General features: G+C 53.4%; 5 protein-coding genes across 5 annotated transcripts; 1 reads left to right on the top strand and 4 right to left on the bottom strand.

Moving 5' to 3' along the window:
* Positions 1–147: 147 nt before the first annotated feature.
* Positions 148–2432, bottom strand: M406DRAFT_75138 (family 105 glycoside hydrolase; the record flags this gene model as incomplete). Its single annotated transcript, XM_040925804.1, has 3 exons — positions 148–1180; positions 1286–2129; positions 2408–2432. Coding segments are annotated over 3 exons (1902 nt in total), but the record flags the coding sequence as incomplete, so codon positions are not given.
* A 1313-nt stretch (positions 2433–3745) lies between these two features.
* M406DRAFT_293608 (family 5 glycosyltransferase) lies at positions 3746–11865 on the bottom strand (the record flags this gene model as incomplete). Its single annotated transcript, XM_040919090.1, has 10 exons — positions 3746–5324; positions 5451–6370; positions 6451–6729; positions 6812–7048; positions 7168–7328; positions 7401–7642; positions 7723–10115; positions 10204–10571; positions 10671–11251; positions 11357–11865. The coding sequence occupies 10 exons, from the start codon at positions 11863–11865 to the stop codon at positions 3944–3946; spliced, it is 7071 nt and encodes a 2356-aa protein (XP_040774868.1). The 3' UTR covers positions 3746–3943.
* Positions 11866–16653: 4788 nt separating this feature from the next.
* On the bottom strand, positions 16654–18035 carry M406DRAFT_352548 (uncharacterized protein; the record flags this gene model as incomplete). The annotated part of the gene is made up of 3 exons (XM_040922699.1): positions 16654–17492; positions 17702–17809; positions 17934–18035. 3 exons carry the CDS (start codon positions 18033–18035, stop codon positions 16791–16793), a joined length of 912 nt encoding a protein of 303 aa, XP_040774867.1. The 3' UTR covers positions 16654–16790.
* Positions 18036–18789: 754 nt separating this feature from the next.
* On the bottom strand, positions 18790–21218 carry M406DRAFT_109087 (family 4 polysaccharide lyase; the record flags this gene model as incomplete). The annotated part of the gene is made up of 3 exons (XM_040915334.1): positions 18790–19098; positions 19206–19640; positions 19759–21218. 3 exons carry the CDS (start codon positions 21216–21218, stop codon positions 18882–18884), a joined length of 2112 nt encoding a protein of 703 aa, XP_040774866.1. The 3' UTR covers positions 18790–18881.
* Positions 21219–22602: 1384 nt separating this feature from the next.
* Positions 22603–23523, top strand: M406DRAFT_332347 (NAD(P)-binding protein; the record flags this gene model as incomplete). Its single annotated transcript, XM_040920730.1, has 2 exons — positions 22603–23328; positions 23440–23523. 2 exons carry the CDS (start codon positions 22603–22605, stop codon positions 23521–23523), a joined length of 810 nt encoding a protein of 269 aa, XP_040774865.1.
* Between the last annotated feature and the right edge of the window lie 442 nt (positions 23524–23965).

The following is a 23965-nucleotide window of genomic DNA, read 5'->3' as shown; positions in this document are numbered from 1 at the left end:
TCCTCTGGCTTTTCCCCCTGTAATATCTGCCAGTTCAACTTTCGTTTTTGACGCTCAGAATTGAAATATGAAAGTGTATCAGTCTCTCAATCATCATTTATTACTCTACCATCCTCCAGTCTTTGCCTGGACCTACAGTCCCGTAGTTTAACCAACAATCTTTCGATCCCCCAACCGTTCCATCTCCAAGCTAGCCAATACAAACGCCGCCTCCCCCAACGGCGCATTGAGAATCACAGGCTGGCTCACGTAGTACTCGTAGCTAGCCGTCGAGTTCAGGCTGCACACGGTGACAGTCCCGTTGTAGCCCAGAGTGCCGTTGCCGTAGTCGATGACGAAGTTGTGGGTGGCGTATGTGTAGGCGCGTAGGGCTATCTGCTTCAGAGTTGTTGTGGTTGTCACCGGAGGAGAAGGTGGTGGAGGTGGGGAGGTGGTGCCGTTGCTGTCGTTCATACGCTTTGGAGAAGAGAATATGAAGGGGGAAGAAGAGGAGGGCTTGGTGGTAGTTTTATTGCTACCATCTTTCCACCCAGCAGATGAAGAAGAAGAAGAAGCAGTCGTTGGCACCTCTTCATCCCCCACAAGCCCCAGCCGAATCCCCTTGAGGATAGCAAACGAGAAGAGCGCCGTCGAGCTGGACTCGAGGTGGTTCCCCGGCCGGCCAGGCAAGGTAGGCAGCTGCCAAAAGGCCCCCGTGTCGCGGTCGGCGTAGCGTGCGAGGTTGACGACGAGGGTGGTGAATTGAGTTTGTATGGTGGCTACCAAGTCGGCACAGTCAGGTTGGCCGCGGCAGTGATCTGCAACCACACGCCTTGTTCCTCCCCTGCCTTTCCCGTCGTTGCTGCTCGGTGGGACTTGCCCGTGCTCATCCACAGTGGTTGTCAAGACCTCCCATGCGTTGACGAGGCCTGTCAGATACCAACCCAGACTTCGACCCCAAACATAAGGAGAGCCGCCCGTGGAATTGTTTGCCCAAACGGCGGTGCGGGAGGCGTCGTAGCCGTGGACGAGGAGGCCGGAGCGAGGGGTTGTGGGGTTGGTCAGGTCCTGGCAGTGGGCGTAGAGGAGCTGGATCTGGAGGAGGGCGTCGGTGGGGGACCAGTGTGTTGGGGTGGCGGACATGAAGGGGAGGAAGGAGACGGTGCCGTCTAGGTAGGACCAGGAGGGGTAGACGTAATACCTTTTGATGTGATTAGTATATGAGAAGATTATCCTTATATGCTTGGGAAAAGTGGAGGGTTTCTCTTGAATTGAAGATTTGAGGATGGGTAGATAAATGACTTACCAGAATCCACCATACTGATTCCTCTCTTGGATAGCCAGACTCAAGTTCAACACATCCAAAGCCAACGACTCTTGCAACGTCACCTGGTACGTTGGTGCTGGATCAGTCCGATTATTATTGCTGCCACTATTGTCACTGTTCTCCGGCCCTTTCTGGTGACTCTGTGAGGGAACTACATGTCCTGAGGTTGAAGAGGCGCTGTCTGTATCCTTCAGGCTCTGGATTGCCTGAGCGACAGTCAACCTGTCCAGTGGCAGACTTTCCGAGTCCGTGACGTTGGTAAACCCGTCCGTGGCAGTGATGCCATCCAGAATAGCACCGACGTAGTCGCGAAAAGCAATAGCTTTCTCGGCGGTGGAGGCGGTGGCGTCTCGCAGGGTTTTGGTTCTGTTGCTGTTGGTGGTAAGGGGCGACGGCCAGGAAGAGGACGACGGGGCATAAAGGTCCAGCCAGGCCTGGATGGCCAGGGAGATCATGCCCGACTCGAGGGTGGAAGTGGACTGGCCGCTGGAGACGAGACCCTGCTGGCGGGTGATGATGGAATTGATCATGCGGGTTGAGTAGACGGTGGAGAGGCTATCTGCGGTGTCATGGTGATCCTTGGTACGACTGATAGTGGAGGAAGAGGAGGGGAGTTGAGCAGATGGGAGGAGAAGGCGAGGGTGAGTGGCAGGGACGAGAGGCGCCAGAAGAAGCAGCAGCAGCACCGTCGTGACGTGCCTAAGAATGTTGAGGGTTTGCATCTCGAAATGCTGAAAGTGAGCGAAGACCTGCTCACGAGGTTGGCAGTTGGTATGCTTATGCTGCTGTTGTTGTTGTTGTTGTTGTTGTGGAAGGGTTTCCTCTGAGATGAACGAAGTGACAAGGAGATGAAAGGGAAAAGAAGGCCGAAGCTGAGAGTGACGAACAAAAGGACTGAATAGATTGTGAGTAATCGGCATTCAGATATGGGTTTGAAGGAGGAAAGGGAGAAGGAAATAGGGATATTGGCAAAATGTCACTCGCCAACAAAATGGCAGTATATATTGGACGGGGGAAAGTAAAACTTTCAGCCCCAAAAATTGTTCAAACTCTGACAGTAATGTCTCGTATGAGGTGAACTGGTTTTCAGATTTCACTCACTCTCAACGTCAAGCGAAGGCGAGGCTGGAAGCGTACCGTAGCACAGAAAAATAAACTCCATGAGTTCACCCATCGTTTAAGGTCCGACGGGATCCTGCATCAGGTACTACTCCTTCCAAGGTGGGCAAACGGGCTGCAATATGATTTGCATTATAACTGCTGATATAGCCATTCATTGATGAGTAACCAAAGTTCAGTAGTGACACGGACTGCCATAGCCGACGTTGGTGCAATGCTACCATTGCATGCCTTGTTGCTCTGCGTCACCAGGGCTGTGCGGGTAATATTGGATGATTATCAGCAGATATATAGATAAGGCGAAATTTCTGCTTCTTCCTTTTATGATTCAATAAAACACTACATCGAATGATATGCTGTTGCGAGGTAATATGATACATAAGACTGAGGGCAGAGTGATAGAACGCCCAACAACACCAAGAGTAACGATACGTCCTCGACCCTCAGATGCCGAGTCTTTCTTTCACTCCCAGTCAGCCACAAGCAAGCAGGGTTTGGCAAGCCATGTCGCGTCCAGCAGTAAGACCTGGCAACACACCGGCAAATTGGGTCTGTACACTTAGCCACCCAGACGCTGACCACTCAAGTCGCACCCGCCTCGGGAAATGGTGGAGGGTGGATGGAACAAGACATTGCACACGTGGTTCGCCTCGCTGCTGAGACTGTCGCAAGGGTACCTGTGCGAGGGCAGGTCAGCCCACAGCCGGGCTTTGCTCAAAATGTATTCGTGCCGTGAGAGTCACCGGTGCTTTACAAGGAGGGAAAGGAAAGAAGAGTGAGCACTTTTCGGAGGGCCAAGTGATCAGAGTCATTTCCTATAACTATTCCCAATTTTACTGAGACAAAAGGGAGAAGAAAATGTTGTGCACCAGATCAGTCTCCCTCGTGCGGATTTGTGGGACTCGGAGCAGGTGAGAGCAACTGCAATCATCTACGGCAGGGATTCAGGAGACAGCTCTGAAGAATAGGGTAGCATCATGTAATAAGTAGATTGAATATCACCATATACAATCTAGGTATGGCAACTTGTTTGTCTGTGTCTGGATTATTCCCTGCTTTTGCGTATTCGCAATCTCAGCAGCCTCCTTTCTTTCTTCCTTCGTCCCCTGTTAGAAAAGTTGTTATGTATAAGAATCAAATTCTCAGTTGTGATGATACTGCAAGGCATGCAAGGCAGTGGTGAGCCTGCATGAAGAACCACCCTGCGCTCCCCTTGTGAAGTCACTCCAAGATAGGACCTCCCTGTCCTAGTTCGGCAGTACTCAGATAAGCATAGCGACACAGTCACTTAAGAGGACCAAGGGTTGTGAAGTCATTCTTCAGTGTTGAGGAATTAACATTATCAAAAAGAATCAAGATCGCTATAGTGTGTATCATCTCTATACTAGTATATATCCCATCCCCAAATCCTTTGTTCTGAAACACTCTCTTTCTAATGTAGTGTATAGAATGTAATGTATGTATAATTCCCAAGCAGCAAACAAAGCAAAAAAAGAACACCATAAAAAGCAAACCGTATCAAGGTTTACTAACCTGCTCCTTGCGGAAGAACTTGAAATACCCAAAGCAAATGCCCAAATTCAGACCGAGCACCACCCAAAACCAAGCACTCCCCACCACCGCACCCGCTCCCTTGGAGAGATCCGGGAACACAGGCCCAGGCCCTAGCTTATCAGGCGCACTCGCCCGCGCCGCAATGGTCGCAATGGACCCCAGAACCTGCGCCCCGACGATGGCAGCGGCGACGTGGACACGTGTGAGTGTCAACATGAGAATCATGCCAATGCCCGCGCCCTGGATGCCATCCAACAAGCCGAGCCACAGCCAGAGCAGACGAGACACAACTGCGGAGGCGAGGGCGGACCCGGCCCAGGGCAGCCAGAGACCGATGCGGGAGATGCCCCAGAAGGTTTGTGCCCAGCGAGGCGCACCAAGGCCGACGGCGAACATGGGAAACAGCCAAGGGTGGCCACGGCTCAGGCGAGCGAGTATGAAGAGGAGGATGGCCCACATGAAGACAAAGAAACCCAGGGCAAGCAGGACGGCGCCCCAGATAGGCAGCGCGGAAGAGGAGAAGAGGAAGAACCAGTTGCGGCCATACACAGCGCTGAGGAAGTAGTTTTGTATGACGACGGCCAGAAGATACCAGGCGATGGTCTTGCGGCGGAGCAGCGTCTTCCACAGCTGAGGGACGGGACCTGGCGTCTCGCGGTAGAAATCTGGGAGGCCAAGGTAGAGGATCGTACCAATCGCCCAGAGAAGGAAGGCAATGGGGAGGCAGACAGCGAGGAGGACAGGGCTGTTGGCGATGGACTCGGAGTCTCCGTCGGCTGCGGCCGTAGAGACGGCGGAGCCCCAGGCCCAGAGGCCGATGGTATAAAGCTGGCTGACGCCCTGGATGAGAGCAAGGCGCATAATCCAAGAGGAGATGGTAGACCCTCCATCGGTGCCGAAATTAAAGGCAAAGGTGATGCCGCCGGAGGACGAAGCGAAGGCGTACAGGCCCGTGGCGACGTTCTGGACCCAGCCCTGCGTAGTGGAATCGGTGGCCAAGGGAGAGAAGCCGAGGACGAAAAAGGCCGCGCCATAGAAGATGAAGGGGATGGCGAGAGGGTACAGCAGGGGAACCGTGCGCGAGAGGACATACCACACGATGGTGGAGGCGAGATAGATGCTGGCCACGGTGTACAGTTTCGAGGCAGGCTGGCCCACAGAGCCCGTGAGAAGAGTGACCTGGTACGAGTTGGAGGCAATGACCTGCGAGGCGGCGAGGAGGATGGCGTAGACGGGCCACTCGCCCAGCTGGTACTGAAGGTATTTCTTCAGACCCGTCGGGGGGATGTAGTCCTTGGGGATCTCAAAGGCGTCGTAGCCAGAGTCTCTTCCCACAACGGTGCTGCTGCTGCTCTCCTCCAAGGAACCATCAGGAGAGGTGACGTCAACGGATCGTCTCGAGGGCGACGAGGCATTGCGCAGCTGGGATGAGCGGTTGCTTGTAGTGGTGCCGCCAGCGCCCACCATGGACAGACCCAGCGTCGCCCTCTGACGAGACCTTGATCTTTCGTACCGGCTTGTGGACCGCCCTCTGGAGCGATCCCTCCCTGCTGGCGACGAGGACCGTCCACGACCACGACCGAGCCTCACGTCGCGGTACTCGTTGAACCACTCCTTCTCGGAGCGCATCAAGAAGTCCTCGATGCACAGCTCAGACGCCGAGTTGGAGGCATCGAGCGAGGCCAGCTTGCGCTCAAAGGCGGCATAAAAGCTACCATCCTTGTCAGTGAAGAAGGGGTCGACCTTCTGCAGCTTGTAGTCCTGACGCTCGCCGACAACCTCGTCCAGGCTGAGCATGGACGCGCGGCTGGCATTGTTATGCTGCATGACAAAAGGTGAGTTGGGCAGCGGGAGAGGCAGGCTCGCCATGGTCGCTATGCTCTGGACAGACTCGATTCTCGCGTGGCCGCCAAAAGGCCGCGAGAAGGATAAGGACTGCATGGACGGCGAGTCTGGACGGGATCCCCAGTCTTCAAAACCAGGTGTTCCAGGCCTCGAGGCTGCCGGTGAGTTGAACGCTGTACTGATACGGGAGGGGTCGTGAATCGTCGAATTATCGCCCAGGTCGGTGATGGACAGCATCCACGCAGGCCTCTGGTCGCGCAGCTGGAGCTCGGTGGCAGTGTCCAGATTCTCTTTGCTCGGGCTGGGGCTGAGGCTGAGCAGGTTCTTGGTGCTGGCCATGAACCCGGCGCCTTTCCTGGCGGCCTTCTGGGCCGTCTTGTCGTGGACTTTGATGACCGAGTTTTGGAGAGTCTCGAGCTTGTCAAGCCACTGTGCCACGGGGAATCTCTGTTTTGCAGAGTAGGCACGCATCATAGCTCTGGTCTCGGTATCGGTCTTGAGGGCGGCCACGATGGCGTTTTTGAACTGATGGAGAAGGTGAGAGGCCTGGAAAAGTTGATTGTCAGTATGAGCTTTCATGAGGAGTTTCATGCAAACAAGTGCTCCGCATAAGTATATGAACATACCTTGGTACTCTCCACGGTATACCACCAGCCTGGCATCTGGCCCAGACCACCCACCCGCGCGCCAACACCCAGAGCACCCTTGCGGCCAAACTCAACAGCCACCAGGCCAAAGGGCTCATCTCGAGATGGGATCAGGGCAAACTCAGCACCACTGAAGATGTAAGGCGGGAGGGCAGTGAACTCGGGCTTGCTGAAGACGCGGCCGGGATATTTATCCATCAGCTTGGCCAGTTTCAGGGCGGCAAATCGACCATAGAGATCGATGACAGGGCCGATGCACTGATGGTCTGGTTAGCTTTCCATGTCTTTTACTACAAATCAAAAGAAGAAGAGACAGAAACAACGAGAGAGAATAACTCACAATCACTTGGGTCTGAGGATACTGCTCCAGCACCCAGGGAAAGATATCCGCAATCAAGTCGACACCCTTCTGCAGACTCCATCGGCCCACAAAGACAAACAACTCGGCCCTGGGGTTTTGCTCCAGACCAGCCCACTCCTGGGCCTGGCGCTTGAGCTCAATTCGGCCGGCCTCGAAGTCCTGGTCGATGGTGGGCTTCTCGGTAACTAGGGCGTCGGCACTCCACTCGCCAGTGTCCTATAATTTGGGGGATTATTGTAATTAGTATGAAGTTTTGATATATAAAAAAAAAAGAAAGGAATAAAGAATCATTGAAATGAGAGGGGAGTAGCTTGAAGCGTGGTTTCGCAACTTACCGTGGGATCAGGATTGGGCAGTTGTCCGACCTTGGACAATCCCCAGAAGATGGGGTACCGCGCAAAAGATCGATCACCGTATTTCCTGGAGACACCGACCGCTCCAAAGCCCTGCTGGTGGATGCGCAGGTAGCTTGCACCAGCATGAAGAAGGTTGAAAACTATATTCCAATAATTAGAGAGAGACTGTCTTAGGATTCCACAAAAATAGTTAGTAGTCAAGTTCAGCTTACCGGAACCAAACTGAACATAGTCTTTCACAACCTGCTCGGGAAGGTTATACACCTCGCACACCTCCTTGCATTCCTCAGGTGTTCTCATAGGCCACATGCCCTGGAACTCTGCGTTGTGAAGAGATAGTGCACAAGGGATGGTCTTGGGGAGGAGGTATAACGGAGCGCAGGCACCGTGGTAATCGTTGATGTGATACAAATCGACAGGGAAACGCTTCATCGTCTCTGCAATACACTGGTTCCTGTTCCAAACTGTCAGCAAAGAACCATATGACCTACTTCGCATCTCTTTAAGAGACAGAGAGCGAGACAAGTTACTCACCATGCAGAGTAATACACAGCACTCTCCATATCGTCCATTCGAGGAGGATACGGCTCTGCCTTGGTCTGCTTCCGGAACACGGGCGCATCCAGCAGCACAAAGGTAATATTCTCCAGCTTGTGATACTGCACCTGCACCTCATAGAACTGGCCCATAATCTTCACAAACATGGGCTCAGCAGGCGTGTCGACAGGATACTCGATCCCGCCCACACAAGGCACCACCCAGACCAGGTCCTGGTGCCGCAGCGCCGTGCCCATGAGCTGCGCCATAACGCCCAGCCCGCCGATCTTGATCTTGATGTTCCAGTCGTCAATGTTGTACTCCATGGTCGCGATGAGCACTTTTCTGCGCGTGCTTGCCCCTGCACCTGCTGCGACAACACGACCAGCAGCTCCTGGGACGACGAGGGTCTTCGAGGCGGCGGAAATGCTCTGGTATTTCTCACCGCCCAGGTGAAGCGCGCTCTTGGCCTTCTGGGCGAGCAGGGCAACGGTTGAGCCCTGGCCCACGCCCACCTCGTTGAACTTGATCTTGTAGAACGACTTCCTGAAGGCGTGCACGACTACCATTGCCGAGAGAACTGGCACAATCCACAGCAGCACGTACAGGATCAGCTGGAGCCACATGTTCCCCACAGGGACGATGCCATACTTCAGCGTCGAGTCCTGGATCACCAGCCGATATGCCAAGTGCGGTTTGGGCGGGTACGCCGTGATATTGATATCCGTCTCGGTCAGCGACGAGGGAGGCATGCGGTCCAGCACACCATCGTAATCCACGTCACCAAAGATAAAGCTCTGATCGGGCTGGCTGTCCGGGTTCATCCCCCACACGCTGACCTGGAAATACGCAGGCCACTCGTCCATGTAGTGCCACTCCCAGAGCGACTCGGCCGTGTGCTCGATGGTGTTGTCGAGACCCGCGTCGTAGCCGTACTGGTTGAAGGGGCCCGACGCCCACAGGTGAGGGAACCGTCTCTCCTTGCCATTGTAGTCGAGGTCGGCGTGCACCACGTAGCTGCTGCTGCCCAGGAGCTGGCTCCAGTACTGGACGATGACATGGGTGCCCTTCCAGGCCTGGGCTGAAGTGCCGTTCCATGCCAACTCGCTGATGGTGCTCTTGTCCTCGTAGCGCATCCAGCTGCTGTAGGTCGAGCCCCAGTTGGTCGTGTAGCGGAACCAGCTGGCGCCAGGGGCGCTGTGGGTCAAGGTCAAGTCGTTGCTGCCGTCTGTTGTGCGGTTGAGGAGGGTGCTGGAGTAGTTTGCCGTGGTGGGGAAAACAAGAGGGTTGGCTGTGTCCCCCACGCGCAGGAGAAAGCGGTCGACGGCGTTTGTGTACGAGCCTCCGTCTGCGGTGGTTGCGTTGCTCACGGCGATCTGGTGGATTCCAGGCGCGAGGTTGGTCACATTGGCAGACCATGCCCATGCCGAGGCGATGATGCCTGTATAATCTGGTTGCGAGTCCGTCACGGCACCACACGACACAGTAGAGTTATCGATGGAGGGGGTCAGCCCAAACTGCGTGTTGGAGGTGAAGTTGATGGCCTGCGTCAGGGCATCGCACTCCATATCCGTGTTGAAGTGCAGGCTGATGGCCACCGTGGTGCTCTCTTCTGTAGAATAGATCCTCGTGTCGTGGCCAGGCTCAAACTTGGTGATCATAGGCGGCGGAGGCACCCAGTCTTCCAGGGGCACATAAGCACGGAACTCGAATCGGTCCAGGGTGAGGCTGTCGTAACAACCGTTGTACTCTGTCGACCCGTTGATGCCCAGCTTCACGTTGGATGCCGTCAGGTTCAGCTCCTCGTGCGGAAAGAAGAGATTCTTGACCGTTGTCCCTTCGTCATAGGGACTGATGAGCGCCGTGTCGTTATCACTGCAGTTGAAGCTGTAGGTGTATGACTCGTTGCGGTTGTGGTACACGAGCCAGACGGGGGCGGTATCATCCCCAAGATCCTGGATCCCCAGAAACTGATTTCGCATCGTCGACCACAGGCCCGTCTCGGTGCCCACGCCTGAGGAACCAGGCAGATAGATCTCCTCGGTAGACTTGGACAGCTCGCGCAGGTAGAAGCCGTCCTGCAGGACGGGATAATTCTCGCGCATGTGGTACATGTGCTTGATAACGTTACGGATTGGGTGGCTGGGGTCACGATGGTCGTACGAGACGGTGTCATCTCTGCAGCCATAGAGAGAGGCGTTGAGAGGCATGTCGAAGTAGAGAGTGGCGGGGAGGAGGGAATAGCACCCGTGGGCCTGCCAGGCTGGGCCCGAGGCGATGGGCTGACGGCCGAACATGTAGTTGGCAGCTGTGTTGTCGAGCACGTAGAAGGCCTGCTCTTCTCCCCAGAGAAGGAGAGGGATTCCAGGCATGTGAAGGGTGGTGATGTACTAATAGGAACTGGTTAGCAAGAAGTAAAAAGAAAAAAAAGTGGTCATCTCAAGTCTGTCTGTAAATGTTTGTGATGAGATTACTTACCAGACCAAGGAGGTTACGTTCCACACCATACGAGATGGAAGGCCACCGGAACACGTCCTGGTTCGACGCCCCAAACATGTGTCGAGGATCAAACTCGCCCGTCTCGGCGTTCAACATGTCGTTGGTGAGCATGATCGTGTTCCAGGCCTCGACGAAGTCAATGTCAAGATCATAGGCGGCCGTCATGTCACCGTCCATGCCCAGAAACCGGAGAAGGTTGCGATAGATGGAGTAGTGGAACGCTGCAGCGTCCAGAGCATTCTGTCCTTCATCCCGGATGAAGATGTCCTGGCCTGAGGCGGTGGCGTTGGTCATGTTGGCTGCTGTCTCGATGCTGTCAAGGTATTGAGCTGGCTGACGACCACGGCCTGTGAAGAGGGAACAGAGGAATCAGCGAATGGAAGACCAACAAAAAGGAGATTCTCGACCCTTGAAACAAAAGTATGTATCAAAACACATTGACTTACCAACATAGACGGCCCCAAAAGTATTACCACCAGTAATCTCTCCAGGAATAAAGAAATTCGTCTTGTTGACCTCGCGCGCGCACTCACGCATCTTGGACGAGAAATCGCCCTCGGCATCCACCGTGACCTGCGTCGCCTTGTCATACCGGAACCCATCGATATCCAGCATCTGGATCGTCAGACAAGAGAAGCGCTCCAGCCTCTCCCTCACATCGGGCACCCACTCGCGCAGCCTGTCCTGCACGGATGCGAACTTGGTCAGCTGTCGTCTGTAGTCGGCATACACACCAAAGGCCTCGGTGTCGCCGAACTGGTCAAAGTCGCCGTCGTAGCAGCCTCCGAAGGTCTCGTACACGGACTCCTGCACGTCGGAGCCGTTGTCCCAGAAGAGGCGCGGGAAGTCCACGCAGGTGGAGTTGAAGGTGGTGCCGAAGTCGAAGTCGTGGTAACGTCGGCCGTTGGAAGCCTTCCACAGGGCCTCGTGCTCGTGCTCGGGGACAAAGGGTGCGGATTTGTTGAGGTAGCCCTTGAAGCCGACCAGATCGCCCATGGTGGCCACAGTATTGTCAAGAATGATATACCTAGATGATGAAGTGATAGGTAATGGATTAGCATCATGTGAAGCTTTCATCTCGGTTGCCTAGAAGAGTAGTAATAACATCTCTCTCCAAAGAATGAATACTTACATGCCACGCTTATGGATCTCGTCGATAGCAGCCCGCCACGCGGTGATATTTCCAAAGTGCAAGTCAAGAAGCGTATGGTCTAGAGGCGAGTACGCATCCGACCCCCAAGGCTGATTGATAAACGGCGACCCAGCAACATAGAGGCCTTTGATACCAAAGCCCTGGATATAATCCAGGCTGTCCGCCAGGCCCTGAATGTCACCGCCGAACCGAAGCTGCGTGCCCATTACCTCCTGCTCAAAGACCGTGTCGTTGGCATTGTCGTTGGTTGGGTCGCCGTTGACGAACCGGTCCAGGAAGAGGGTGTAGAAGGGGAACCGCCAGTTATCTGGAGACGCGTGGAACGTGTGGTCCTCCCATTTTCCAGAGTACTCGAGGGGGTTGGTGGTGTTCTCGTTCTGGTTGAGGTTGTAGTCGACAAACTCTGGGTAGTACCTCAGAGCCCAGCATGGGAGGGAAAACCTGCTGAGGACAAGAAGCAGGAGGGTGAACCTCTGGGGGACGAACATCTTGCTTGTCCCTGAGGCTTGTCGATTACCTCATCAGGTATTATCTTTTTTTTTTTACCAGACAGTGTCCTTTCTTGAACAATAATAGTATAAAGAATTATCAAAAAAAGAAAAATCGAGGAGGGGGAAAAATTAGAGAAAATGATTTAATGTGTCTGGGTAGCGAGTGTCTGGGGAAAGATGGAGCGAATGTCTGGGAAACACGAACGAACGAGTGGCAACTATGATGAGAACGACAGACAGACAGACAAGAAGAAACTCAGCCCTACCAGATGGGGAGAAACATGATGAGCAAAGAAAGAAGAAGGAGGGGAGGGGCGGATGGTAATCCAGTTTTGTTGTCAAGCCATCTTCTACAAAAACAGAACATACAAACTCGAAGCTTGCATGGATGGATCAAGAGGGATACCCTCTCAAGAACACACATTGACCCACCTCAGGAGGGTAAGATACGAGGTCAGCTCGCCGACAAATCTGTGTAGAGAGAGAGTGAGAAAGTGTGTGTGAGAGTACGTAGTAAGTGACGGAGTATTTCCATGTACATCGACGGCACACTCACAGCGGGTAGTCATCCCATGTACACTGAAAAGCCACACCTGCCAGCCTATAGCACGCACTCCTGTCCCAAAATACTATGGGTACATTGACCATGAAGACCTACCCACCGCAACGAATAGAGCAAGTATCCTAGACGCCGACACACACCGTGGGTCTCCCAGGGCTGTGGGACCAGTGCTGTGGATCCTTCGAAGCGAAGAATGCGGTTCGAGGAGACAGGAAAGGAAAGGGGAGCACCCCTCGAGATGTGGACACACAAAGAGGGCTGTGAGCGTTTGCGCCCCGTGTTCTGATGTCACTGTCACTTGTTTTCCAAGAGTCATCGCCCGCATAGTTCTCCAGAGTAGTACGTACATGACTAGTCTCTCATTATCTCCTGCTTGGGAAGCAGCTTGTCTTTGAAAGGCCCAAGGAAGTTCCCATCACGAGCCACACCACCTTGTGAGCGAGCTAGAGATGTATGTGGGAAGAGGATGGATTAGAGTTACTGGCCTACACACCATCTATTCCATTTAGCCTTATCTTCAAACTTTGTCATCATTCTTCACACCATTATTGTCGCGATTGTTGTTGTCGTCGTCGTCGTCGTCGTCGTCGTTGTGGTGTCGGTGTTGTCAAGACCGTTGTAGCCAACGGCGACCCCATATCACGATTTAAAGTATGCGCCATCGTCAGTGGCGGCGATGAGGGTCTGTTAGTCTGTTAGTCAGGAAAAAGGAGGCGTTTTTTCGGTCGGCAACGGGATCCGGCCGAGAAATGGCACGGCACACAGGTTAAGCGTTCAAGCGATGGCACTATTCGTCTTGGCCGCTAGTGGTAGTACATAGAACACCAAGACAGAAAAGACGAGGCGAGACGAGAGGAAGGAAAGAGAAAAAAAGAAGAAAAGAAAAGAAAAAAAAAGATATGGGTCCTTGAAAGTGGAGCCAGATTTGCGGGCCGTCAGCATCGTGAAGATGGGTCCCAGCAAGACACACGCCTCAGAACCCTCTCTTTCCGGGATCATCCTAACGGGGCGAGTGGTGGCCAAGAGCCAAGAGCCTCAACCTTATTCAGGAGGTCGTATCGAGGCGTGGCCATTGATCCCTGTGGTTATAACCCTAGCATTGTTGCTGATAAACCAGGGAGGGAAGGGGAGGGCCGTGTGTCTTTGTTAGTTTAGTAATCTTGCGAGAGTTCAGAAAGAAAAGTACCTATTTGGAATAACCGCACGTATTTGTAGATGAGATGACTTGTTGCTGACCAAGAACCAAAAATGGTTTGTGTGTGTGTGTGATACAGAGGAGGAAAAAGAAATAAAAAATAGAAGGCGGAATACTCTCCGCTCAGCCACCTCGGACCACCTTGAGCGATACGCGAGGGCATAGTCGTCAGCCCACCATCTCCGATGATAGGAATGGCCAGGTAACGCGCCAGAGAACCAGAGAAGCGAGGAAAATTACAGGGGGGGGCCATTGTGAGTACCATAGTATGTAAAGAGTGGAGCCCAGGCAGAAGAAAGAGGCTGGCTGACCTATCACGAAGCCGAGATACCAACGAGTCTCTCTAAAAGTACGATGCACGACAAGTATTGCGCAAGACGTGCTGTTCGTCACGGTCACAGGAGCGTCAGTGGGCACAACGGAGGCGGTGGATCCTTTGTCCCTCTCCTCTCTCTCTCTCTCTCTCTCTCTCTCTCTCTCTCTCCTCTTAGTGGAGGAGAGTCCCACAGAATCAAGGTTAGAGATCGCTGGTAGGGATGTTGAGGCAGGCCAGGTTTCTTCTTTTTTTTTTTTTTTTTCGCCCCCTCCTCTTCCCTTTACTTTTCTTTTTCCTTTTTCTTTTTAGTCGGCTCCTTCGGCTAGAATACGACGGCTGTTTTGGCAACCCTGCGTCAAAGGACTCGGTGATTTGGGGTCCAACTCAATCTGGGTCCATTCTGGGTAAGTTTCCTGACTGTGGACGAGCATGACGGTCATGCCGGCTGTGGGTTGCTCTTTTTTTCCTGTCTCCTTTTTTCAGGGTGTGGCTGAAGCTTGTTGTTGTTTATGCTTCCACCTTTCGTGTTCAAGATTGGAATCATGACTCTCATTATTCCTTAGGGTTTTCCACATGCCAAGCCCAGTGGGTGAGTGATTCAAAAGCCGGTTATTAATGGTGCGCTTGTGCGGCTCTGCATGTGCTAAGAGATTGTCTCGGCACGGGAATGGGAGCAGAACAAAGACCCGAGACAATGGGAAACAAACTAGAGGATATCGTGGCAGTACCATGGTATCAGGTTTATTGTTCAAATCACCACGTGCTTGACATCAAGCCGAGGAGATGGAAAGGCCCTGACTACTATGGTAGGCTGGCTGCTTAGCTGGCCTGACTGTGGAACCCGCGACTCACCATGTGAGGGTTGTAACACGGCATAGAGACGTTGGGGGGGGATCATCGCTGTGATGCGCCAAGATCTGAGCAGGGGGGGACGACAAGGTGCTTGATTACCACCGTAAGGGAGTACAGACTACCGCATGTAGAACTAGATTACTACCATGGTATCTACCACAGTTACATCTCTTTCCGCAACAAATCCACAGTACAACGTTGTTTCTCCTTGCCGCATGGGTACTATAAGTAGTAAATATGGAGCCCACGTGGGGGTACCGAGTACCTAAACTTAGTAACTCTGTGCCGGTGGTTCCGCGGCCCGTTTAGAAATTTTGAAGCCAAGCGTTTCTTTGGCTTCGTAGCTAACATATAGTAGTGCTACTATGGACTGATGAACTGGTTTCCCTATGCACTAACTACTGCTCAGTACGTAGTAGCATTACTTATAGTACGGGAGCATCTCTCTGCCCAGACACGCGAAGAGAAGACCTCGGCATGCACGTAAGATTATCGGGCATCGTAGCTCAAGACCTCTTCCTTGAAGAAGGACGAGGAAGCTCCCCGTGCGTGGCTAGAGAGATACTAGAGATTGTTGATCAATTCCCTCAGCACTATCTGTCTCTGGGGATTGCGCTGCCAACACGTGCGCATCTACCTGCACGTTTTTGGCCAGGATTCCATATCAGTATCATTCGCAAGTGTGGTTTCCTTCGCCTACGCGAGCCCTCGTCCAGATCAGTCGAAGTTCCAGACCCGACAAGTCGGTCTATCCATCCCGATCCATGTAGTGTACCGAATAAAAGAAAAGAAAGGAAGAAGAAACATTGCGAGGGAATACTACGGTAGCAGTAGGCCACCTCCACCTCTCCCAAGAATGGATGTGTGAAACACAGAAAGGTCTCCCGGAACGGGGGAAATACCCGCAGCGAGTCCTCCATCATGTCCTGTTTAATTTGTTTCAGGGCATGCATACGCAAAAAGGGAACGACGAGACAAACCCATCAACCCCCTGGTATTCCGGAAAGATAACCGCATGTGTGCCAATTCCCACGCTGTTATCGCTGCACTGGGCGGAGGCAAATCTCCTGGTACCGTTCCCGACTTGGACGACAAAGGATTCGAACGGACCCTAACGAATTCTCCTATCCTCCCTGTCGACAAAGAAAAGATTAGCGACAAGGAAAAAGAGATCCACATCTCCCTGCCCTTCGCTTACCGGATTGTTTCTTCTTCCCTTTCCTTTTTCCGTGGTAAACACGACATGCGATCTCTCAAGATCCTGATGATACATTTTCGTTTTTTTTCCTTTCTTTTTTTTTCTTTCTTCTTCCTTGTGGATAGGTTCAAATCCACATGGTGAGGTCACGATGAGGTGGCTTCTCGGGAATGAGCCTCGGCACTAAAGGAGGATGGTGGGGAGGAGGACACGCAACGGGCCGGAGATACGGCACAGTAGAAAAGTCGTCGTCATACCGCACCACGCTCATGTAGGATGAGTTGGTTGGTTGTTGTTTCTTTTCTTTGCTTTCGTTTCTCTTGTTGAGCTTTCCTCTACCCTGCGCAGGAGGGATCTAGAATCCTTATTGCCAGATTACGTTATCATCTTTTTCGCCTTGCTACAGCCACATAGGATGTTGGGGTCTAGAATGGGGGCGGGGTCAGCGCCAGGATGAGTTGGTGTTGCGCGTCTGCAGACGAGGCGTCGTCATCAGGCAAAAAAGTGACGAGTTGGGTCTAAATACAGCAAAATCTGTATAACCAGGTCCTGAAGACCAAGTTAGATAGACGGATAAGTTGGTCGGGACCGACAGACAACCGGACAACCTCAAACACGTGCAGAAGAAATCCTATTCATCAGACGGATGTAGACCATAACATCAATATCAATATCCAGTTCACGATGGGATCAAAGACTACTAACTAAGTATTATGGTAAGTAATATGCAGAGACAGGTTAACATTCTGTCTGCCTTCATCTCCCAAGTCTCAACACCAACCCAACCCAAGAGAAACTGTTACTCCACCTCCCACACAAGAGGATCATCCCCTCTCTCCCTCCGGTACCGATTCGTCGCCCCCAAAATATCCTCACACCCCTTCAGCAAGTACCCATACTTGCGCACAAACCCCTCCGTGACTTCCCACCCACCCGCCTCCCACGGGTTCGTCCACACGATCAGCCTCGCTTCCGGCCCCTCCTCTTCTTCCCCTTGCCGTAGCCGCCGCTGCTCTTCCTCCTCCACATCCTCCTCCTCGAGAGGTTGCAGCCGCTTCCCCGTCTTCTTGACACCTCCACACATCCCTCTCAGCACGTCCGCACAGATCCCGTCCTCGACAAGCCTGCCCTCGCGCACAGCGGCGATGGCGTTGTCGCGCATGCGAGGAGAGGGGAGGATGTCGATCCAGAGCTCGTGCGGTGTGGTGCGCTGCAGCTCTGTAGGGAGGAGGGAATCCGGGACGTTTCTGATGTTGTCGTTGTTGTTGCTTCTCGTGCTGACGCCTGCAGCAGCAGCATTTTGGTTGTCATTATTGTTGTTGTCTTCGTGAACAGGGAAGAGTGGAGGCGCAGGCTGGAGGATGGCCATGCAGCTCGGGTTGCGCAGCAGGCTGAAGAGGGAGAGGATGTAGATGTTGGTCAGGCTGGCGCGATAGACGTTGTACTCAATCAGAGGGATGAGGTGGTCGCGCGACAGGGGAAAGGGGCTGGTCAGGCGGTGCTGTTGGGGGGGGGAGGAGGAGGAGGAGCAGAGAGAGGAGGGGAGAAAGTTCTGGTAGGCCTGTGGTGGGGGAAAGGGGTGAATATGGTCTGTGAAGATGGGGTGGTGGAAGCAACACTGGGACGACGAGGAGGAGCGTTGGAGGCAATATTGTGTCGAGGCTGGTGTGAGTGGTGTTGGTCCTGGTCCTGGTCTGGCTGCGAGGTGACCAGCAACACTGGCGACAGGATCGGATGCTCTGCATGCCGCCACCATGTCATTGCCCTGATGGACTTGATCGTGCTGCTGTTGTCCAGTGACGGCAGCCTTGCGTCGTCCTGCGTAGAGGTGAGTTTACTAGGTTTCAAACTATATGTTCCTCGCCAGGTTCATGACCCAAAAAAAAAAAAAAAAAAAAAAAAAAAAGGAAAAGGATCATGGGCACTGACTGTGAGCTCTCACATTGAGCCGAGTCTGCAGCCTCCTCCTCTCTGCCCTGTCTCTCAACCCCGTCCAGTTGTCCTCGGGTCCTTTTGCGTGCTGCAGCGACTGCATCGGCGCCATGGCCACGGTAAACCCGACTGTGTCCTCCTGTGGTCCCGTGTGCCAGACTGTATTGCCGTTGATGTAAGTTGATTGCCAATCGCGATGACCCACGAGGCAAGTCAAGTATACGCAAACAAATACGCGCTTTAATTGCTGGAGAAATGTAAAAAAGGATACTCAAGAAGTGTACTATGTGTGCAACCGGCTTACAAACCCCTCACACAATCACATCCAGGTCTTCTTCAGTCTGGTAGTCTCTTTTATATTTTTATTAGACGAGCCCCCCACCCGCTCAAGCCGCACCTTACTTCAGACCTGTATTCATCCTTCGACTAGCGCTTCTGCAGACGGCTTACAACGCTAAACTCAGGATGGCTTGGCCGGAGGAGGACGGGCCCCCCTTTCACGATGGATTCTAACAATGTTTGGCCCCGCCCAATCATCGCGAGGAGTGGCGCTGGGGCACAGACATGAGCTTCCTTTTACGACAGGGGGTGGGTTGTGCATTGAAGTTGATCAGAGTAGAGTCTTGAGGGTATGTGTATATATATATATACATATATGAAATAACATGTACCGATGCTGAGGTATCAATAGCGACAGTATAATACTGAGGACTATTCACAAGCAAATGGATGGACTTGTCAGATCGTCGGCGAATTACTTTCAATGGTGATAAACTTCGACAGTGATTTTCACAACATGTGCTCTACTATGCTCGAAATGACTGCCAAAAGAACGTTGTCTAAACACATATACACATGTACTTGGACGGGTCCTTATATAGTTGTATTCTCTCCAAGGCATATTTACATGCGAGAAATAGAGTCGGCTACCATGTTGTGCTGATTACACTCAACTATCCTATTTCACCTCCAGCCTCAGCGCATCGTACTGCACATAGATACTCTTGGGCAGCACGGCACTCTCATAATCCGTCGCATTATACGGCAGGCTCAGGATAATCTCGTTGGTGGCATTGTCGCCGCCGACAAGGTAGCTCGTAGGGAACTTCCACTTGTTGGCCAGGTGGTAGCAAGTCACGGCGCTGCGCACGCCACAGGATGACGATTGGTAGTAGCTATGGCTTCAGGTCAACAAGGGCTGAGTCACGGAGGCACTCTAATAGGAGGAAGAGGAGGAGGAGGAGGAGGAGAAACAAAAATAAAAGAAAAGGAAAATACTCACGGTATCACCCACGTCTCCAGCGGCTGCCCATTCACAACCACATTATACGGAATATCAATAAACGGCTGACTTGCATTATACACATCCGTATTCCCACTCGCCGCCTTGGCCGCGGCGAGTTGGACCGTAAAGGTAGCCTCGCTCGTGCCGGCCAGCTGGCCCGCGTCGACGTCAAAGGTCACAGTCCAGTTGTTGATGTTGCCGTCGCCCTCGACCTGCACGGGCCGCAGGGCGTTGGCGTACCCGCCAAAGACGGACCAGTGGATGTAGTTGAAGTCCTTTGCAATGTCCGAGGTGCCAACGTGGAAGTTGACGCCGTCGGGGAAGTCGTCTAGGTAGTCGTAGGCGGCCCAGTAGATGCGGTATTCGGGTGGGTGGAGGGGGTGGTCTGGATCTGGATGGTCGCCGTGAAGCCACTCGCCTCCAGATTTGTCTCTATAAGTAGAGCAAAAAGAAAAGGAAGCAAAGTGTGAGTTTAGCATGTCCCATCAACAGTTATACTCTCTCTCTCTCTCTCTCTCTCTCTCTCTTTCGAGAATAATGTAATACTCACGGGGTTCCCATCCGCCACAGTTCAGTCCCAGCAGACTCAGCCGTCCAAGTCACGGTGCCGCTATCCGTCGTCTCCTGCGCGGCCACCACAATGTCGTCCTGCACATAGTCCCCAAACACACCATCCGCAAACACAGTAAGCCTGTACGTACCCGCCTTGACGCGGTCGATCTGCACCTCGCCCGTCCCGGCGTCGATGTCCGCCCAGTACTGGTACGCCTCCGTGTCCTGGCTATTGTCCTGAAAATCAAGCCCGTTCGCCGACAGCACGGCAATCGCCCTCTTTCCTCCCTCGGGAACCTCCACCACGGCCCGCCACGAGCCTCGACCCGAGGAGGGCACATAGTTCGGCACAAGGTGCGCGATGTCATCATAAAACGCCGCGTCCCAGCTAGGATCCGCAAACACTTTGGCCTCGCTCCTCATCTGGGCCCACGAGGCGTGTCCCTGCTCGCTGCGGCTGAAGTGGTAGTACGAAGGGCCAAACGTACGGTCAAACCCGCTGGTCATGTTGGGGGCCTGGTCGCCGTGGTGGTTGGAGATGATGTAGTTGTACACGATCCCGTCGACGACCAGGTCGGACCAGGTGGGCCCGCCAAAGTACGTGTCTTTGGTGTTCATGACCATCCAGGCGCCCAAGGTGGCATTGTCGGGCGTCAGAGAGCCGTCTGCGTACATGCCGTGCACCGTCTGGTCGCGGTAGACGGCCGAGAAGGTGTACTTTGTGAAGTAGTCCGAGAAGGCCTCGACATACGGGTCGGCAGTGCGGTTGCCAATGTACCAGGTGGCGTCCTGCACGGTGTAGGCATCTGTGAGGTCGCCTGCAGCCGGGTCGGGCGTGGGCAGGGGCGCATAGAGGTCGGCGTCGGTGATGAGATGCGTCCAGATGGAGTTGTCCGTGTCTGGGCGGAACAAGGTGCGGAATTCCTGGAAGACACCTGCGGACGGCGTCGTCTCGTTGTAGTAATACAGCCGGCTGAAGGTGTGCAGGCCCGTCTCGCCCTCGCGCAGGAACCAGTACTGCTGCAGCACGATGCCTGTGGGGACGTAGACCTGGCTCATGGAGATGCCGCCGTACGAGAGGTTGGACGAGTCGACGCCCTGGTACAGCGTGTACGTGGCATTGTCGGCGCCTGGGGTGTAGGAGCCCTCGGGCGTGCAGTAGCAGTCGAGGTAAGGCCCAACACCGCTGACTCCATCGCCTGTCGAGCCGCCTGGCGTCACGACGCTCGTCGCCTCGGTGCCCAACAGGTTCTGGCCGTCGAGAGTGAGGAACGATATGGCGCCAGAGGACTTGTTGACGGCAGCTGTGAGCCTGTCGTTGGCGATCAGGAGGTAAGAGTCACTCTGGTTCGCGATGAGGGTGGCTTGAACGGCAACGGCAGTCCAGAGGGGTGGTAGGAGGAGGAGGAGTAGTGACACCAGAGCCAGAGCTCTCTCGAGAAGGTGAAGACGCATCATCCTGAGGACGTATGCCACAATCCCTCAGTTCCAGCAGGTGGAAGAGAGAGAGAGACAGAGAGAGCAGAAGTGAGAAGATGGCATGAGGCCTTTACGTCCTCGAGATCGTTATTTCAGCTCCCATCTCTGTAGTCATGTTGGGACTGGTTCGGTGGGTCTACCACCACCCCAGGTCAAGGTGAAGATCATTTTGGGGTCATCGTGTGTCTCTCTCCCGACTTGCCGAGCAGCAAGTTTCTTTGCTAGAGTTTTCAGAGGTGAGGGGTGAAAGCAGAACAAGGTGGATATGTTATTTCCGAGGCCTGTCCCAGTCGAGATTGGGGTGTTCGCGGGGAATGCTATTTGGGTTCATAAATGGAGGAGGAGAAAACCTGGGGAAGGCATGTCAGGATTTCAGGTCCTAACCAGGGTCCAGGGGATTCATTGCCAGATTCGGTCAATGATTGCCCCGGCTATGTATGACACTGCACTGTAGATGATCGATCAGTGGTAGTGTGTGCTACTTATAATCGGTGTGGTCCGTCCATATATATTATGGTATCGATGTAATTATCGAATGAACTACAGCTACAAGTTACAACGGTCTATCGCATAGTAAGTATAAAATACTGATTGGCCAGAAGTTCAGTACAAGCCCCTTCCATTCGAGAAAATAGAGAGCAGGGAGGAGACTGACCTCTCAATGAATATACAGTAGAATCGAAAATGCAAAGTTTTGTGCCCCCACGCGGATAAAGTAGAAGGCAATCAGGGACAATAGCCGAGTTCCAAGTTATTTTAACCGCACGACTCATTCTCCACTACGTACCAAGTAAACTACTGTACCCCAACAGAGCACATGCAATCAGAGGTTACAAGAGAAAACGGGACCAGTCCCACTACCGTCATAGTGTTGCGAGCCTCCTCATACATTAAATCCACTCACTGCAAAACATGGACACACACACACAGTCAAGACTTAGATGAATATAAAAAAAATGAAAAGCCCACACATAAGCCCGCCAGGCTATGCAAATCGACGTCATTTGGAATGTAAGAAAGAGCGTTTGTCGCGGCAGAAGTAAAACACACACGAGAAACCAAAAAAGACCCGTTATGATCTCCTCTTTCAAGTCCCATGGGCATAACCTGGGCAGCCCATGCAGACGAACCTGTGTACCAGCCGTAATCGGCGACATGCATTTGCCCAGCTTGATCTTCATCTGCTTTCCACTTCTCTCACGCCCTGTGCTTTCTCTCACATTCTTTTGCTTCCTCACTCTCTCTCTGACACACACACACTCTCTCTCACTCAACCTACACAAGCCAACAACAAGCCTTCATAACAGACACTCCATTTCTTCATCTTTGTACTCTTTCCTCTTCCTCCTCCTCCAACCAAGCCATGCCTCTCTTCAAGCCCGAGAACGTCAACACCCCCGTCCTCACCCAATTCTCCCTCGCCGGCAAGATCGCCGCTGTGACGGGCGGCGCCAAGGGCATCGGCCTCGAGATTGTCCGCGGCCTAGCCGAAGCCGGCGCCGACGTAGCCCTCCTCTACGGCACCTCGCGCGCCGCCGCCGACGAAGCAGCCGCCACCATCTCCGCCGCGACCGGTGTGCGCATCGCGACCTTCTCGTGCGACGTCGGCAACCGCGCCAACGTCGCCGAGGTGCTGGAGAAGCAGGTCGCGCAGGGGTTCGGCGGCGGCCGGCTCGACATTGTGGTGGCCAACGCGGGCGTGAACGAGCACATCCCCGCCCTCGAGTACACGGAGGAGCAGTGGGCGCGCAACAACGCCGTGAACCTGGACGGGGTCATGTGGACGGCGCAGGCGGCGGGGCGGGTGTTTGAGAAGCAGGGGAAGGGCAACCTCATCATCACGGCCAGCGTCAGCGCGACGCTTGTGAATGTGCCGCAGAGGCAGGCCGCGTATAATGCGAGCAAGGCGGCTGCCGTGCACCTGGGCAAGAGCCTGGCTGTCGAGTGGGCCGACTTTGCGCGCGTCAACTGTATCAGCCCTGGCTTTGTCATGACGGAGATGTTGACCCAGCAGCCCAAGGAGAGGTTTGATGCTTGGATGAGCATGGTTCCTGGGAAGAGGATCTGTGATGCTGCGGAGCTGAAGAGTGTAAGTTTTAATGATGCTTGATGAGTACCAGCCCTCCTGTTTCTGCTTTACCGAGGAAACCCCAGATGTGAAATGTATCGATACTGACAGGTGATTATCATCTTTTGCAAGGCATATGTCTTTCTCGCCTCGGACGCCTGCAGCTACATGACTGGTGCGGATCTTGTGATAGATGGTGGCTATACGTTGCCCTAGACGCCTGCAGGACACTCTTGGATGCGATATCAGAAGAAATCGGGCAAGCGGAACAAACGTTCGCACCGTTTAAGTGGGGTGAGGGAGAGGGGGCACAAATGGCATGTCCAACATAACCTCTCGTTTGCCCAGCCTATGTATTCGGGTTTAGATAGAATTATACATAGACTTGCGCCTCATAGTTCGGTGTTATGCCTTTCCTGGATTCTTGGCTGGCAAGAACAAGAAAGACAGGCAGATAGGATGGACAAAACCACGAACCAAATAGAAAGATTACTTCGACATGCTCACTTGCCGTGCACCCGCCTCGCGACAAACGTACCTAATTTTTAGAATGAAGCCAGAGCCAAATCAAATAAACATACTTCAAACAAGCGTATCTAGATGTAATAGGTCATCGAATGAATCAAATATACACACTGCAATGACCAAAACAGGAATT

The sequence above is a fragment of the Cryphonectria parasitica genome, assembly GCF_011745365.1.
Source record: "Cryphonectria parasitica EP155 unplaced genomic scaffold M406scaffold_6, whole genome shotgun sequence".
Lineage (NCBI taxonomy): Eukaryota > Fungi > Ascomycota > Sordariomycetes > Diaporthales > Cryphonectriaceae > Cryphonectria > Cryphonectria parasitica.
Note: the sequence above shows the minus strand (reverse complement) of the source record. Positions and strands in the feature narration are given on the sequence as shown.